The following is a 19,502-nucleotide window of genomic DNA, read 5'->3' on the forward strand; positions in this document are numbered from 1 at the left end:
GATAAGAAATGCTAAAATTGGGTCAGCAACATTTCACAGCATCTAACCACACAGGGCGGGAAATCCGCGGACTCTTCTGCATCCTGCAGTACTGGCGCCATGGATTTACCTGAGGGGGAAGTCTTAGCTGTTGGCTCAGGCGCTAAGTGCCATACACCTATTCAACCTGCAGCACCTGTGGCCAATCAGGACCCACCTTGGGCAGCGTTCTCAAGTATTCTCAAGTCTTGCGCCCCCTGTGGGACCTCCAGTGCCATTGCAGCCACATATTGTCCCTGTAGTTAAACCGCCCGGGGAGGATACTCTGTCTACCCAATTACAACAATTAAATCAATCCTTGGTTAGACAAAAGTCTACCCCACGCCCCTCTGGGACCAAGGGGTCATCTAAATGGGCCATTTCTTCCTCACAATCCACATATATTTTGGATAATTCTTCCGATGAGGATGGGGTATATACTGATCCATCAGACACTGATACGGTGCTTCTGATGAGGAATCTACAACCCAGGTTGATGTTCCTGACCTAGTGGAGGCTGTTAAGCTAATTCTTCAAATAGATGATGACATTGAGCCTACTACTATGTCTTAGAAACCTGATAAGTTCAAACGTCAGAAGCTTGGTAAAGTAGTCTTACCACATTCTGACCACTTAATTGACATACGTCAGGAATCCTGGTCATTGCCAGGAAAGAAATTTTCCCTGTCTAAAAAAGATGCTAGCTCGTTATATCCATGCGGAGTTGAGTAACAAGTGGGAAACTCCACCGCCGGTGGACTCTCATGGCGCCAGTCTTGTGGTGTCATCTACTCTGCCTGTCACCACTGTCACCTCAGTGAAGGGACCGACAGATAAGCGTGTGGAGGGATGCCTGAAGTCTATTTACTCTCTTACTGGTGTGGTACATAGACCCAATATGGCAGCCTCCTGTGCTGCGAATGGAATTGAAGCATGGGTTCAGGCAATTGAGGATAAGCTGCCTCAGGATTTTTCTGACACTGCCAGACAATATCTATCTTATATTACAATCCATTCTGAATGCAGCTGCGAGGCTAATCTTCCTTGCGAGACGTTCATCGTCTGCAGATCCACTCAGTCAGTCCCCCCATTGGTTACCTGTATTCTACTGTATTCAATATATAGTACTTTTACTCAGTGCTTAAAGTGGTCGTAGAAAGGCGGTGGAACTTACCCCCCCCCGGCACCCATGCATAAAGGTATTGTGCACGCCGTAGGCGCGCGGCCCGAGAAGGGGGCATATGGTCTAAAAAGAAAGGGGTGTGGTCACACAATAGTAATAATGCCACCAGTAGTAGCACCCCCATAACACATCATGCCGACAGAAGTAGCACCCCGTAATACACAATGCCTACAGCAGTAGCGCCCCTTTTACAATGCCCACAGTAATAGTGCTCCTTATGCAATGTCCACTGTACCAGTAGTAATGCACCCCTGTAGTTTAGACCCATGTAGTTTGCCCCCAGAAGTTTGCGCCCAGTAGTTTAGCTCCCAGTAGTAATGCCCTTGTAGTTATACCCCAGTAGTAATGCGCCCCAGTAGTTATGCCCCCAGTAGTAATGTGCCCCTGTAGTTATGCCCTCAGTAGTAATGCGCCCCTGTAGGTTTGCCCCATGTAGTTTGCCCCCAGTAGTAATGCCCCTAGTAGCTTGCCCCAAGTAGTAATGCCCCCAGTAGTTTAACCCCTGTAGTTATGCCCCCAGTAGTAATGCTCCCATTAGTAATGCCCCTGTAGATATATCCCCAGTAGTAATGCGCCCATGTAGTTATGCCCCCAGTAGTAATGTGCCCCTGTAGTTATGTCCTCAGTAGTAATGCGCCCCTGTAGGTTTGCCCCATGTAGTTTGCCCCCAGTAGTAATGCCCCCAGTAGCTTGTCCCAAGTAGTAATGCCCCAGTAGTTTAGCCCCTGTAGTTATGCCCCCCAGTAGTAATGCCCCTGTAGTTATATCCCCAGTAGTAATGCGTCCCTGTAGTTATGCCCTCAGTAGTAATGCGCCCCTGTAGGTTTTCCCCATGTAGTTTGCCCCCAGTAGCTTGCCCCAAGTAGTAATGCCCCCAGTAGTTTAGCCCCTGTAGTTATGCCCCCAGTAGTAATGCCCCCAGTAGTAATGCCCCTGTAGTTATACCCCCAGTAGTAATGCCCCTGTAGTTATACCCCCAGTAGTAATGCCCCTGTAGTTATACCCCAAGTAGTAATGCGCCCCTGTAGTTATGCCCCCACTAGTAATGCGCCCCTGTAGTTATGCCCCCACTAGTAATGTGCCCCTGTAGTTATGCCCTCAGTAGTACTGCGCCCCTGTAGATTTGCCCCATGTAGTTTGCCCCCAGTAGTTTGCACCCAGTAGTTTGCCCCAAGTAGTAATGCCCCCAGTAGCTTGCCCCCTTGTAGTTAGCCTCTGTAGTTTAGCCCCCCTGTAGTTATGCCCCCAGTAGTAGTCACACGTTTAAAAAACAAACAAAACATACTTACCAATCCCCGCTCCTGCTGTGATCCTCCTGGCGTCCGCTTCACTTCGCTCCCCAGCACTATGAGAGAGATGTCATGACATCTCTCTTCATAGCGTGCACTGAGCCGGGAGCCAGAAGCAGGAGCTCAGTAGTGAGCTTCTGCCACCGGCTGTGCAGGGAGAGCCGAGCGCCGCTGATAACACAATCACAGCGGGCGCCCAGCATCTCCCTGTGCAGTGCCGGCACACATCGGGTTAGGTGAGCCAAAGGAGGCGGAACTGCGTTCCGTCTCCAAGTGGAACTGATGGAACGCAGTTCCGCCCCGTTCTGGCTCACTTTAACCCCTGCTTTTACTCACACGCAAAGCCACTAACCAAACTTCACCAATGTACATCACTTCGCTTATCTCAAAATATCTCCCAACCCAACCTCTTCGCTCTTCACAAGACCTGCATCTCTCATCCACACTCATTACTCGCTCCCACTCATGATTGTAGGACTTTCATCGGACTGCACCCACTCTGTGAAATGCCCTACCACACACAATAAGACTCTCCTCTAGTCTCCAAACCTTCAAGCGTTCCCTGAAAACTCACCTTTTCAGGCAGCTTATCAAATTCCAGAACCGCCCTCATAACTTTGCAATCTGATGGACAACTATGTAATAGATAGCACCTATCCTTGTGTATCAATGCCTATTTCCTTATAGATTGTAAGCTTGTGAGCAGGGCCTTCCTACCTCTATGACTGTTTGTTATTACCCAGTTTTGTTATATCATTGTTATTTCCAATTGTAAAGCACAACGGAATTTGCTGCGCTATATAAGAAACTGTTAATAAATAAATAAATAATAAATATTACGACAGCCTCCCAGTATATTCAGGAGGCGGCCTCTGATGCAGGTGTAATGGCAGCCAAGGCATCTACTACGTCTATCCTGGATCGTCAAATTATGTGGTTGAGGTCCTGGAAGGTGGACCTGGACTCCAAAAATACCTTGGAGGTGCTCCCTTTTAAGGGAGACATCCTATTTGGGGAGGATCTGAACAATATTGTAACTGACTTGGCTACTGCCAAGACTGTGTGTCTCCCAAATACTAATCCTTCTGCTCCGAAGGCCAAGAGTACCACCTTTCGTTCCTTTCGACCTCCAGGGAAAGCAAAGCACCAGGCGTATCTGCGACAGACTCATTCTTCCAAAAACACTAAGCCTAAATCTAAACAATCCTGGGCCGCCCGTCAGCCTGCTTCCAAACAAGACAAGCCTGCCGCATGACGGTGCGGTCCTCCCTTTGGGGGACCCCAGGGTGGGAGGCCGACTTCTGCAGTTCGCACAGGCCTGGATAAAGACCACTTCGGACGCCTGGGTGCGGGAAGTTGTCTCTCTCGCCAGTTTTGCACAATGGTTATCCCTGCGGATCCGTTAAAAGCGCAAGCTCTACTCTTGGTTGTGCAATCCCTCCTGGATACAGAAGTGGTATTGCCGGTACCTCTGTCTCAGAGGGGTAGGCAATACTATTCGACCTTGTTTCTAGTTCCGAAGCCAAATGGGTCCTTCCAGCCTATACTCAACCTCAAATCATTGAACAAGTTTGTGAGAGTATCCAAATTCTTATGGAAACTCTGCGCTCTATAGTGCTGGCCATGGAACCCGAAGACTATATGGTATCCCTGGACATACAGGATGCTTACCTGCACATACCTACTGCCATGTCGCATCAGCAATATCTGCGGTTTGCTATTGGAAACCTACATTATCAATTCCAGGCACTGCCTTGTGGATTGGCCATGGCCCCTCAGATCTTCACCAAGGTCGTGGCCGTGATGACGGCTATTCTCCACCGTCAGGGAATCAGGATCCTGCCATATCTGGACGACTTGCTGATCCTGGCAAACTCCCAAGAGGTTCTCCTCAGTCATCTGAAACTGACGGTCCAATTCCTACAAGCCAACGGGTGGCTCATCAACTGGAAAAAGTCCTCGCTGGTCCCTACTCGGAGCATGGTGCACCTGGGGGCACTACTGGACATACATAGCCAAGGATTGTTTTTGTCTCCAGAGAAAGTCCTGAAACTTCAGGACAGGATCAGATATTTCCTCTCTTGCCCAAGAGTGTCGATACACTTGGAGATGCAAATACTAGGCCTCATGTTGTCGGCTTTCAACATGGTAGAGTACACTCAATTTCATTCCCGCCCTCTGAGGAGGTTAATCATTTCAAAGTGGGATGGCTTGCTTCATTGGATCAGGTCTCAAATGATCAACTTGACTCCGGAGGTTCATCTGTCACTGATGAAAAAAGTGTACTGGCGCTAGTAGAAGTTTCTCCAATGTTAATAACAAAAACGTGGATGAATTAAAACATATAAATAATTTATTCACTAGCTAGCTTGTCACTTAACGTGTTTCCCTAGGCCCGGTCACCTAGCTTCATCAGAAGTATCATACTTCTGATGAAGCTAGGTGACCGTGCCTAGGGAAACACGTTAAGTGACAAGCTGCCATCACCACATGCACTCCACTCTGTGAGGATCCAGATATGGATTTTTAACACGATCATTCCTTGCCTTGGAACTTTCCCTGTGGGACTGCACTACTACAGCAACGATTGGAGATAATCAGCCTCTGTACAAAACACCACAGCTTGCCTGCTGCTACTTTTCAAGCACTTGGAGGACTCCATCACCATGGGTAACACCAGCTGTATTTAAACAACATTATTCCCCAGGGAACTTTATCTTTCAGTCCGGGATCACATGTGGATGCATATCAGCAGCTATTTTTATTTTGATTCCCAGCTTCAATCTATGCCCAATCTTATTGCTTTTAAGTGATATGTTATATTTACTGTTTAGTGAATAAATTATTTATATGTTTTAATTCATCCACGTTTTTGTTATTAACATTGGAGAAACTTCTACTAGCGTCAGTACACTTTTTTTCATTATTGCATATACCTTTGGGACTGACAATCCCTTACTGGCAGCAGTGACAGCGCGTCTGGCTTTTGCTTTTCATCTGTCACTGAGCTGGTGGCTACAGGACCAACAGTTGAGCAGGGGCCGTCCCTCCTGGATCTCCAACTGGGTCCTCCTGATGATGGATGCCAGTCTGCGGGGTTGGGGCGTGGAGTTGGAGCAACAGTCTCTCCAGGGTTGGTGGACCAGGGAGGAGTCTCTCCTCCCAATAAACATTCTGGAATTGCGGCCAGTGTTCAATGCGTTGACACTGGCCCTGCCTTTGGTACAGAACAGGCCTGTTCAAGTACAATCAGACAACGCCACCACGGGGGCGTACATAAATCATCAAGGCGGCACTCGAAGCCGCATGGCAATTCTGGAAGTATCAAAAATCCTCATTTGGGCGGAACACCATCTGCCAGCAATATCGGTAGTGTTCATCCCCGGAGTCCTCAGCTGGGAAGTAGATTTCCTCAGTCGTCAGGACTGGAGAGTGGAGTCTTCATACGGAAGTCTTTCAACTCCTAGTGGGGCCTATCAGATGTAGACCTGATGGCGTCTCGACACAAGTTTCCGGTCTTCGGATCAAGGACAAGGGATCCTCAAGCAGCATTCGTGGGCTCACTGGCAGTTTCATGGAACTTTCGGCTGCCATACGTGTTCCCTCCAGTGTCACTCCTGCCCAGGGTCCTACGGAAATTCAAGCAAGAAAGAGGAATACTATTTCTAGTTGCTCCAGTGTGGCCCAGACAGCATTGGTTCTTAGACCTGTAGGGTCTATCAATAGAGCGTCCTCTTCTACTTCCTCAATGCCCATATCTCCTCGTTCAGGGCCCTTGTGTCTATCCGGACCTGGCAAGGCTGGCTTTGATAGCGTGACACGTAAAGCTTCACTCCCGAGGCGTTTTTTCAAACTATGTTGAAGGCCCGCAAACTAGCTTCTGCACGGATTTATTACAGGGTCTGGAACTCTTACTTCACATAGTGTGCTACTAAGAATTATGATGCCTATTCGTTCAGAACTTCTAGGCTTTTGGATTTTCTGCAACAAGGCCTAGATTTAGGCCTTCGTCTGGCCTCCCTCAAGGTTCATATATCTGCCTTGTCGGTTTGGTTTCAGAGGAAAATTGCATCTATTCCTGACGTTCATACTTTCACTCAGGGTGTTTTATGGATTCAGCCTCCCTATGTCCCTCCTGTGGCTCCATGGGATCTGTCTGTTGTCTTAAATGCCCTACAAGAGTCTCCATTTGAACCTCTTGAGTCGGTGGACCTTAAATGTCTTACACTTAAGGTCATGTTTTTACTGGCTATTGCCTCTGCTAGGAGGGTGTCGGACATAGGAGCTTTTTCCTGTTGTCCACCCTTTATGATTTTTCACCGGGACCGGGCAGTTCCTCGAACTCGCCCTGGTTATCTACCTAAGGTGGTATCATCTTTTCATCTTCACCAAGAGATTGTGGTTCCCGTCTTTATCTCTTCTGGTTTGTCCTCCAAAGAGCGGTCTTTGGATGTGGTACGGGCTCTCCGTATTTACGTAGAAAGGACTGCCTCCCTCAGGTGGTCAGATACCCTTTTTGTACTTTTTGGTTTTCACAAACGTGGCTGGCCTGCGAATAAGCAAACCTTGGCCAGATGGATAAGAATGGTGATTGCACGAGCCTATGCACAGGGTGGTCTTCCAGCACCTGCTGCCATTCTACTCGGTCTGTTGGACCTTCTTGGGCGGCCCGACGAGGCGCGTCCACTGCCATCAACTGAAGCAAGAGGTGGCAACGAGGTGGAATTCAACACTCTATATGCTTCAGAAGATGGAGGAGCAGCAACAGGCCATTAAAGCCTATACATCCACCTACGATATAGGCAAAGGAGGGGTAATGCACCTGACTCAAGCGCAGTGGAGAATGATTTCCGTGTTGTGCAAGGATCTCCAACCCTTTGAACTTGCCACACGTTAAGTCAGTTCAGACACTGCCAGCTTGCGTAAGGTCATTCCCCTCATCAGGCTTTTGCAGGAGCAGCTGGAGAAATTGAAGGAGGAGCTAAGACAGAGCGATTCTGCTAAGTTTGTGGGACTTGTGTATAGAGCTCTTTATTCGCTTTGCCAGGATTCAAGGGTGGTCAGTCTGTTGTAATCAGAGCACTACATTTTGGCCACCTTGCTCGATCCTTGGTTTAAAGCCTACGTTGTATCTTTCTTTCCAGCAGACACAAGTGTGCAGAGGTGCAAAGACCTGCTGGTGAGTAAATTGTCAACTCAAGCGGAATGTGACCCATCAACAGCTCCTCCCTCAATTACTCCCGCAACTGGGGCTGCAAGGAAAAGAATAAGATTTCCTAGCCCACCCACTGGCGGTGATGCAGGGCAGTCAGGAGCGAAAGCTGACATCTGGTCCGGACTGAAGGTCCGTCCAGCGATTACTGACATGTCTACTGTCACTGCATATGATTCTGTCACCATTGAAAGAATGGTGGAGGATTATATGAGTGACAGCATCCAAGTATGCGTGTCAGACAGTCCATATGTATACTGGCAGGAAAAAGAGGCAATTTGGATGCCCTTGCACAAACTGGCTTTATTTTACCTAAGTTGCCCCCTTCCCCCTCCAGTGTGTACTCAGAAAGAGTGTTTAGTGCAGCCGGTATCCATGTCAGCGATTGGCATAGGAGGTAACTTCCACAAAATGTGGAGAAGATGATGTTTATCAAAATGAATTATAAATTCCTCCGGGAAGACCTTTACCAGCAATTGTCTCCGGAAAGTACACAGGGACCTGTGATGGTGGACTCCAGTGGGGATGAATTAATACTCTGCGAGGATTGGGATGTACACAGTGAAAGGGATGAGGAATCAGAGGCTGAGGATGAGGTCAACATCTTGCCTCTGTAAAGCCAGTTTGTGCAAGGAGAGATTGATTGCTTCTTTTTTGGTGGGGGCCCAAACAAACCAGTCATTTCAGCCACAGTCATGTGGCAGATCCTGTCGCTGAAATGGTTTGTTAAAGTGTGCATGTCCAGTTTATACAACATAATGGTGGGTGGGAGGGCCCAAGGACAATTCCATCTTTCACCTCTTTTTCTTCTTTGCATTATGTGCTGTTTGGGGACTATTTTTTTAAAGTGCCATCCTGTCTGACACTTCCGTATATGTCCAGTAGTACTGCCATATAATTCCAGTGATAGTACTGTATATGTCCAGTGGTACTGCCATATAATTCCAGTGATAGTACCGTATATGTCCAGTGGTACTGCCATATAATTCCAATGATATCGCCATATAATTCCAATGATACTGTGGTGTTTGGCCACCATTTTGGGGGTGCAGTCCAGACAACGCAGGTGTGGCCGGACCGTGCGGGGGGCGGGCCGCAGCGGCTGCGTGACGTCATGCGCAGCCACTGTGACCAGGGGCAGTGACAAGCAACTCCCGGTAAGCAGCAGGAGCTGCGCTGGCCGAGAGTTACTCAACAAGTACAAAAGCATCGCCACTGTGCGATGCTTTTGTACTTGTGCGGGGGGGGTGGGGTGGACAGGCATGCGGGGTGGGCTAGCCCTGTGCTGGGCGTCCCCCCGCATGGCTGGGAACATGATCGTAGCTGTGCTAAATTTAACACACCTACGATCAACTCGGAATGACCCCCTAAGTCTCTCTGTTGTTGCATTCTCACATAATGTCTAACAGAACTAACAGAAAGGGCAGTAAATCAATGGAAGCTCCTTCATCATGCAAAGCATGCTCTAAGGATTTACCAGAGGGGGAAGTGTTGTATAATGGTCTGTGTACTATTTGTCATACATCTCCCAGTCAGTCCGCAGCTCCTACGTTTATGCTGGTGCCTACCTGGGCTGCGTTCACCTACCTACTGGGTATTCTGGTGGAACTATGGGACCACCTGTGTAACTACAGTCACAAATTGTCCCCATGGGTAATCCGCTTTGGGCGGAAAATCTGTCTAACCAACTGCAGGAAAATCAGTCAATGTTAATACAAAAATCGGCCCAGGTCACTCCTGTGTCCCTGGGACCTTTACGCAGGCTGCTTCCTCCTCACAGTCCACAATCCTCATTGATGTTTTATCAGAAGACGAGGAGGGGGAGTATATGGTCCTGTCAGACACTGAATCCTGTGTTCCTGATAAGGATTCTCCCTTGTTGATTGATTTCCCTGCCTTAGTGGTTGCTCTTAAGCAAAACACTTATTATGTGGATTCCGCTACTGTGGCAAAGAAAACTGGTAAGTTTAAACAGCAGAAGGTGGTTAAAACTGTAATACCCAAATCTGACCACAGACATTAGGTGGGATCCCTAGTCTTATCCAGGAAAGATATTTCCACTGCATAAACAGGCCTTGGCTCGCTATCCTCTCCCTGCAGAGTTGTGTAACAAATGGAAGATTCTACCGCCGGTAGATTCTTAAGTCACCCGCCTCATGGTGTTGTCTACTCTGCATGTCACCACTGTCATTTCTCTGAAAGAACCAACAGATAAATGTGTGAAGGGATGCCAGAAATAAATAAATACATATATACTGTATACATATATATAATCCCTTACAGGGGGCTAATCAAAGACCCACTATAACTGCCTCCTGGCCTGTAAAAAGAGCTTGGGTTAAGGCACTAGAGGATGAGCTGCCCGAGGATATATCTGTCATTGCAAGACAATACCTGTCTCACATTACCACTACCACCTATTACATTCGGGAGGTGTCCCCTGAGATGGGTGTAATGGCAGCCAAGGCGTCATCCACGTCTATCCTGACTCGCAGCATACTTTGGTTGGAGTCGAGGAAAGAGGACCTGGACTCCAAAAAAGACCTTGGAGATACTCTTCTTCACTGGGGACATTTTGTTTGGGGAAGACCTAAATAAAATAGTGTCTTAATTATCAGACCGCTAATACGGCCTTTCTCCCCACTACTAATCCTTCTGCACAGAAGGCAAAAGATACCACTTTTCGTTCCTCTCAGCCTCAAGGGAAAGCAAAAGGTCAGGTATACCGAGACAATCTTGTGCTTACAAATCCACAAAGCCCAAGGCAAAGCAATCCTGGGCAGGCCCTCAGCCTGCTTCAAAGCATGACAAGGCTGCCGCATGATGTGGCGGGCCTCCCTATGGGGGATCCCATGGTGGGAGGCTGACTTCTACAGTTTGCCCAGGTCTGGTTAAAGACCACTTCAGACACATGGGTACTGGAAGTTTTCCGCACGGGTACGCTGTCTCCGTCAAGAGATGTCCCTCTCGCCAGTTCTGCGCTACAGCTCTCTCTTTGGATCCGTTGAAGGTGCAAGCTCTACAAACTGTGGAGTTTTCTCTCCTGAGTACAGGAGTGATTATGCCAGTACCTCAGTCCCAGAGAGGCAGAGGTTATTACTCGACACTGTTTCTGGTCCCAAAACAATGGGTCCTTCCTGCCTATTCTAAAACTCAAATCACTGAACAAGATTGTGAGAGTGCCCTGGTTTTCGTATGGAAACACTGAGCTCCATTGTACTGGCTATGGATCCCGGAGACTATATGGTATCCCTGGATATACAGGATGCATATCTGCATATTCCTTTTGCCATGTCGCATAAGCAGTTCCTGCGGCTTGCTATTGGCGACCTTCACTACCAATTCCAGACTCTGCCATTTGGACTGGCTACGGCTCCTCGGATCTTTACCAAGATCATGGCCGTGATGATGGCCCATCTCCGTCGCCAGGCAATCAGAATCCTGCCGTATTTGAATGACCTGCTGAATCTAGCAAATTCCCACTAAGTCCTTCTCAGTCATCTGCAACTGACGGTAACCTTCCTGCAAGCCCACGGGTGGCTATCAATTGGAAGAAGTCCTCGCTGGTCCCAGCTCAGAGCATGGTGCACCTGGGGGCACTCCTGGACATGCACAGTCAGAGACTGTTTCTGTCTCCAGAAAAAGTCCTGAAGCTTCAGGACAGGATAAGACACTTCATACGTCGCCCCAGAGTGTCAATACACTCAGCGATGCAAGTACTTGGACTAATGGTGTCGACTTTCAACATGGCAGAGTATGCTCAATTTCATTCCCACCCACTACAGAGGTTAATCCTTTCCAAGTGGGATGGCCTACCTCATCGGATCAAATCTCCCTTCTGGATCCCCGACTGGGTTCTGCTGACAACAAACGCCAGTCTGAGGGGATGGGGAGTGGTGTTGGGGCCACACTCTTTTCAGGGTCGCCGGACAAAGGAGGAATCATTCCTTCTGATAAACATCCTGGAGCTTAGGGTGGTGTTTAATGATCTCTTGTCCTGCCTCTGGTACAGAACAGGCCTGTTCAAGAACAGTCAGACAACGCCACCACGGTGGCATATATAAACCATCAAGGCGGCACTCGAAGCTGCATGGCAATGACGGAAGTGACAAAAATCCTTCGTTGGGCGGAATGCCATCTGCCAGTTATATCGGCACTGTTCATTTCAGGTGTCCTGAACTGGGAAGCGGACTTCCTCAGTCACCAGGACGTGCACACATGATAGTGGAGTCTTCATCCAAAAGCATTTCAGCTCCTAGTGGACAGGTGGGGCCTACCAGATGTAGATCTGATGACGTCTCAACACAATTACAAGGTTCCAGTCTTCGGATCATGGACCAGGGATCCTCAGTCAGTTTTCGTGGATGCTCTGGCAATTCATGGAACTTTCGGCTGCTCTACGTATTCCCTCCAGTGTCACTTCTGCCACTTCTGCCCAGGGTCCTACTGACTTCCTCAGTCACCAGGACGTGCACACATGAGAGTGGAGTCTTCATCCAAAAGTCTTTCAACTCCTAGTGGACAGGTGGGGCCTACCAGATGTAGATCTGATGACGTCTCAACACAATTACAAGGTTCCAGTCTTCGGATCATGGACCAGGGATCCTCAGGAAGTTTTCGTGGATGCTCTGGTAATTCATGGAACTTTCGGCTGCCCTACATATTCCCTCCAGTGTCACTTCTGCCACTTCTGCCCAGGGTCCTACGGAAGTTCAAACAAGAAGGAGGATCGCTACTTCTAATCGCTCAAGCGTGGCCCAGAAGGCATTGGTTCTCAGACCTGCAGGGTCTGTTGACGGGGCATCCTCTTCTACTTCCTCAGCAGCCAGACCTCCTCGTACAGAACCCTTGTGTCTACCCAGACCTGGCAAGGCTGGCTCTGACGGCGTGTCTCTTGAAGCATCACTCCTGGGGGCTAAAGGTTTTTCTGAGGCGGTTTTCCGGACTATGTTGAAAGCCCGCAAACCGGCCTCTGCCCGGATTTATTACAGGGTTTGGAATTCTTACTTCACCTGGTGTGCTGATAAGAATTATGATGTCCCTAGGTTCAGAACTTCCAGAATTCTGGCTTTTCTGCAACAAGGCCTTGACTTAGGTCTTTGTCTGGCCTCCCTCAAGGTTCACATATCTGCCTTGTCAGTTTGGTTTCAGAGAAAAAAATTGCATCTATAACTGATGTTCATACTTTCACTCAGGGTGTTCTTCGAATTCAGCCTTCCTATGTCTCTCCTGTGGCTCCATGGGATCTGCCTGTTGTGCTCTCCATTTGAACCTCTTGAATCGGTGGACCTTAAATGGTTTATGGCCAAGGTCCTGTTCTTGCTGGCCATTGCGTCTGCAAGGAGGGTGTCGGACTTACATTCTTTGTCCTGTGGTCCACCCTTTCTGATATTTCACCTTGACCGGGCAGTTCTACAAACTCGACCAGGTTATTTGACTAAGCTTGTGTCATCTTTTCACCTTAACCAAGAGATTGTGGTTCTGGCCTTTATCTCTTCTGACTTATCCCCCAAAGAGCGGTCTTTGGATGTGGTAAGGGCTCTCCTAGCTTCTTTGGGTTTGTATGACATTAGTGAATGTGGTTCTATGTGACTAACATCTGCCTTCTCTCTTGTCTGCTCATGCATTGGACTGGTTAACGAAACTGAGCTCTCAATGCCTGGAGGCGGGGTTGTAGAGGAGGTCCCAATGCATCCAGGGACAGCCTAAAGCTTTAGCCTGTTAGTGCCTCTGGGTCAAGATCCACTCTACACCCCGATGTTTCCATGTGGAACCCAAAGTACCTTGCAGAAAGAGTGTTAACCATGGTAAGTCTACCATAACACTCCTTTTTTCTGAATTGGCTTGTATTTCCACATTGCCTGGCACCTTGGCAAGCCATACTACACATGTACACAAGGAATGCATGCATTTACATTTCTGTGTGGTCTGGAAGACAACAACATTTTTTTTACTTATTTGTTTTTTGAACACTAAAACTTCTGTCATAATCATTAAGTTGATGATGGTGACTGTCATCTCTATTGCATTATGATACAGACTAGCGTGGCTCCATCTGTACCTTGCCTATCGCCCGAGCGTCTCCATCCATACGCCCGTGATGGAGACTCATCCCATTCACTAGAATTGGAGAGCATCTCTGTGCACTCCTGGCGGGGCTAGGCGAATGGATCGCCTAGTCACGCCGGGAGTGCACGCCTGCAATGGAGCCACACTGGATGAGTGAAACATCTGTATGTTTAAAGTATCTTCACTCAACACCAATACAATATTAGAAATAGTATGTACATATGCTAAACTGCACAATGTATTTGCAGAATTTTATCAACCCATTTTACTTAATGGATTTAAAATGTACTCAAGTCTTCATGCGTCCCATTGTGTGCAATACTACATTGTGGAAGTAAATGTGCAGAAATCATGACCGGGTACTTTAAATAGTGAATATTGTACAACTGCCAAAGTAATGACTTCACATGCCTCGCTGTCAGCCACACAGCACATGGGTATTGCCAACTTTCAGTTGTACCTTCTAATTGCTTTTAATTCCACTGGATATTACTAGGAATGGTGGAAAAATAATTCAAACTATGACCAACCATTGCTAATTGTGTGGGGACATTCTTCATTCATGTTCTGTGCTGGGATCTGATACATCACCTCTGTAACCAAACATACTTGTACAGTATTTGTAAAAACAATAGCAAATTTCTTAGCCCATCAGGCATTCTTGTAATCTGATCCTTGCTATAGCCATGACATGAACTTACATAAATCAGAACCACTGTATTTCAGATACTGAATATCTTTAGAATAACATTGCTAACATAAGGGGTCCTTTTCAAGATGATAAAAATGTGTAGTGTAATAATTACGGATTGAACTCACAACAAGTTCAATGTAAATATTGGAGACATTCATATTAATGCCTCATTTACTTAGTAATCAATAATTAAAATCTGCTATTTCAGTGGAGACAGCTTTTTGGAAGGTATTTTTTATACTTCCCCTGCTGCTCCGGTCTGCTGATACTCTTTACAGTCTCATTTCAAGCTATGCATGCTCCTTAACATCTCGTTACAAGCCAGGATCACTCGACAGGTGAGCTGGGCCCATCTGTTACGTTACATGTTACCACTTGTCACATGTCATCTGGGCGTTCAGCTGATCTCACCTATTACGGTGGAATACATATGGGTGACTGGCAAACGAGATGCCGGCTGTCACTATATCATCAGCGGCATCCTAGAAGTGAGGCAACCTGACACACATCTGCCCCCCCCCCCCTCCCCCCTCCTACCCTCTGCAAGCTCCCTGTGCTCACCATGTTTCGGGCCTGGTGGCTCGCTTCACTCGCCACAGGCTATATTCACACTTGGTTGGTGGCATGGATCCACCAACCAAGTTGGAATAACCTTTGTTAGTCGGTATTAGGGCAGTCGGAATTTCACCGGCTGTGAGGATTCCGGCAGCGGTCTCCTAATAGCCAGGATCCTGACAGCCAGTATATTAATTGCATCCTGTTACGGAACTAGCAGCTGGGTGTGTAAGAGCAGCCTACGGCTGAAGGACATAGGTGTGGATGTGGCTGTGTGCATCAATTGAGGCTCCATGTTGTCTCCATGCTGGCAGTTTGTGGAGGTGGTGATTATCATCAGAGTAGTGTGACTAACATTTGCACTTCTCTACACAGCATGCAGGGGCTAGGCAGGGAAATGGAGGCTACGGGTGACACTTAGCACCAGGAGATAGAGCTGCCACCAGGAGCTTAACACAGGAGTATAAAGGCGGTGTCCATGAGCTTAGCACCAGGGATGGAGGACAGGATCTTACCACCAGGAGATTTAGGGCACCGGGCAGGAGCTTAGAACCGGGGATGGAGGCTGCAGGCAGGAGCTGGGTAAAGGGATGGAGGCTTTGGACAGGAGCTTAGCACCAGGAGATTTAGGGCATCGCGCAGGAGCTTAGAACCGGGGGGATGGAGGCTGCAGGCAGGAGCTGGGCAGAGGGATGGTAGCTGTGGACAGGAGCTCAGCACCAGGGAATAGAGGCTGTAGGCAGGAGTTTAGCAGAGGGGATGAAGGCTGTGGGCACGAGGTGGGCACAGGGGGCAGCATACTAGGCACAGAGCCAGAAGCAGTGGGGAGACGGCAGGCAGGGAACTGAACACAAGCTGCAATGTAAACAGTAGCTTAAGAAGAGATTTGGGTGCTATACGCCAACTCAGAATGCTGTTTTGGAACTTAGTAAATGGCATCATTTCTATGTCCCCATACTAAAGTATGGGACATAAAAATGTCCTAAATTACTAAAGTATGGGAACGGTGGCCATTATCAGGAGAGAAATGTAGCCAGGAGGTATTAGTTATATCTACTGCATTACATGCTTAATGAATGAGTCCGTAACCTAAAAATTACAATATAACATGATAAAGTACTGTAGTAAAAAAAAAGGGACCTAAGTGATAATGAATAGGCCTCAAAGTGAGGTTATTGTATTGTACTTTATATATAAATCTGATGTATATATACAGCATGTCTACTTTTATTACATTTATTAAATTTAGAGATTGCAGGGGAAATGTTAGTAATGTCTGACTATTTTTTCTCTTTTAGTTTCTGAGAACACTGAATTAAAAGGGTAAGTATCTGTCTGCCAATACTTTATTAAAACATTTAATTGAATGAAGACAAACCAGAAGTAAATGTATTTGTAAAATGTCTCCCCTTGTTCTAACTACAAGTTGGAGAAACTATCAGAAATGTCACTTGCTTTACGGCTTACAAAGCATAACGCACACAACGCAAGAGGAAAATATATTAACATAAAACTATAAAAATATTCAGTAAAGATTGTCCCTCAGTATTTTAAAAGATTAATTTTATGTCACAGAAAGGGTATGAGAAATACTGTAGATAACAGTAAATAATGATAATAAAATAAACACCAGCAATACAATATAGCTGCAGCAAACATTATAAACAGGCTTATCATAATATTCCCCAAAAGTGATGAATAATACTAGATTTTCTCCAAACATATTTTAAAGGAATGTGCTTATATATAATTTGTTTGAAAAAAGATGGCAGTTGGGAACTATTAAATCACATAGTGAAAAGTGCAAATGGGCTTTTCTTTTATCTAATACTTTACCTTATGTATCAGGAGCCTGTTCAATGATGTTACCACGTTTAATATGCAAAAATGTTTAAACTCATCTTCACAATTTTAGGTGGCTTTAATTATACGAAGTTGCAGATTAAATCCCCACTGACTGTTGTTTTTTTTTTTGTTTTGTTTTTTTCATTCATTCACTTTGGCTAAAGGGTCCTACACACTGGCAGATAACACTGCACAATATGAACGTTCTCGTTCATTAATGAACGAGAATTCGTTCATATCGTGCAGTGTGTAGGCACCAACAATGAACAATGCGCGGCCCCTCGCTCGTTCATCGTTGGTGCCCCGTCGCTTATGCATGCAAGCCAATATGGATGAGATTGTCCATATTAGCATGCATTGCTATGGTGCTGGGTGACGGGGGGAATGAAGAAACTTCCCTCCCACCGTCATCTCCCCCCGCCGACGGGTCGCCCGTCGGCCATATCCGCCGTCGGGCAGCTCAGCGGCGGATTGGTGAGTGTGTAGGGCCCTTTACTCTGACGACTATGCAAAGTTTATTTATTTTTCCTTCCTTTTATAAGATGCTATTAATGATTTTGACATGGCTAAGTTTTTTTATCATTCACTACAATAGTCACATGACATATAATGTAAGCAGTGAAGGTTTGGAAGATTCCTCTTCTCTGCATGCTTTTTTTTACAGCATAATTACCATTCTTCCCCTTCTTCTGTCATCATGTACATTAAAAACTGTCCCTGACTCAGATTAAGCCACCCCCTGTTGGGGAACAAGTACACATAAATGCATACTATCTATGGGGTTGCAGCTATTTGTCTTTTTGCATATTCATTTTGTGTCATCTTCCATTTGAATCTGTGCATCCACGCTTAAATATTTACATTAAAACTGCTAACACTATTTGTTAGAATTATAAATGTTTACAGGTATAATTGAATCGCAGTTGTTAACATCTATTTATTTGATTGTCCAATGTTGTCATGGCTGAGGTTATTGTGAACCTGGACTTGTACTGGACACTGGGTTTGGTCTTGAGCGCAGTGGACAGAATCGGGCTGGCTTAGTAAACGATCCGATCATCCAGACGTGGCAGTCAGGCAGTGTACTCTATGAGGAAAGGTTACCAGCTATGGGTACTGAAACACTTTGTGGTGGAAGCCACCAGTGCAATGGGTAGCTGGATTGTCACCTAATGGAGAGTCACGTGAGAACTGGTGAGTTGACGTAATGCTGGGAGGATCAGCAATGCAGGAAAGTCACATATCACTGGCTGGAGCCAGTGTGATAGCTGTCAATGAGGATGAGGACAACAGCAGTACTTGAAGACGAAGCAGAGGATGTCAGCGATACTTGTACATGAAGCAAAGGATGTCAGCAATGCTTGTAGCAGAAGCTGAGGACGTCAGCAATACTTGTAACCGAAGCCGAGGACGTCAGCAATGCTTGTAGCTGAAGCTGAGGACATCAGCAATACTTGTAACTGAAGCCAAGGACGTTGGCAATACTTGTAGACAGTGCCTAGGACATCGGCAATACTTGTAGCAGAATCTGTGGACGTCAGCAATACTGGTTTCCAGATGCTGGGCAGCTGAGGTAGCGCAATGGGGATTCCGTATGCTGTGCAGTGTTGGCACTGCTGGTTTCCCAGTAGCTGTGATGTGGTGGTTCTACACAATGGATACTGCAATGTTGTAGACAGCAGTTGCAGGTTTTCCAGAAACTATGGCACGCTACCTTGCGCAGCGGAGAACTGGAAGCCAGCAAGAACCAGCAAAGTCTCTAAGGCTGCTAGGAATATAGGACTATCCCTCTGGTTTACTGGAGGACTTCCAGTGAGTCTGGAGATGCCAGGATGTAGTGGCAGCGAAGGCCCTTTAAATCATCCAGGGAGTCAGGAAGTGCATGAGATGACAATTGCAAATACCACTAGGGATATAGGATAGTCCCTCTGGATCACTGGAGGACTTCCAGTGAATCTGGAGCTGCCGGGATATTGTGGCAGCGATGGCCCTTTAAATCATCCAGGGAGTTAGGCAGTGCGGGGGATGGTAACTTGCACAGAGTCTATTACCAGCAGGAGATTCTGGAGCTCTCTCCAGGCTGAGAGACACCAAAGCACTGACAGCTTGCTAGTGCTTGAGACCTGGAACTTATGCCCAGTGCTTACAGCTGAGTGGCTGATCGGCTCACATGATGCGGAAGTGAATCCGGATTGGACCCTAGAAGGTCAGCTGACCAGGAACTGTCATGGCGACATCCATAGCTGGTTTTGGAGGGAACTCCAGCGTGGTGTGTGCACAGACAGGCAATAATGGCCACAGGTCCTGAGAGCACAGGAAGGTATATCTGATAACCACTGGACTTGTGGATGCTGGCACGAAAGTATGGGACAGCATGAGAATCCTCAATGATTGTTATGCAGGCACACCGGCCCTCATTCCGAGTTGAGCCGCCACCCTCTGGGAGTGTATTTTAGCTTAGCAGAATTGCTAACAAAAGGAACGCAGTTCTGCTATTAAATATTTCCGTGCAGTTTCTGAGTAGCTCCAGACCTACTCCTAGATTGCGATCACTGCAGACTGTTTGGTTCCTGGTTTGACGTCACAAACACGCCCTGCGTTCGGCCAGCCACTCCCCCGTTTCCCCAGCCACTCCTG

General features: G+C 47.1%; 1 protein-coding gene across 9 annotated transcripts in view; it reads left to right on the forward strand.

Moving 5' to 3' along the window:
• The window catches only part of EMCN (endomucin), a 431,382-nt gene that overhangs the window by 392,794 nt on the left and 19,086 nt on the right, over nucleotides 1-19,502 (forward strand). For all 9 annotated transcript variants that reach the window (XM_063918475.1, XM_063918528.1, XM_063918500.1 and 6 more), the window contains one exon: nucleotides 16,319-16,343. In XM_063918475.1, coding sequence (XP_063774545.1) covers nucleotides 16,319-16,343 — 25 coding nt within the window. The remainder of the gene's footprint in view (nucleotides 1-16,318; nucleotides 16,344-19,502) is intronic.

This window comes from Pseudophryne corroboree, chromosome 1, assembly GCF_028390025.1.
Source record: "Pseudophryne corroboree isolate aPseCor3 chromosome 1, aPseCor3.hap2, whole genome shotgun sequence".
NCBI classification, from domain to species: domain Eukaryota; kingdom Metazoa; phylum Chordata; class Amphibia; order Anura; family Myobatrachidae; genus Pseudophryne; species Pseudophryne corroboree.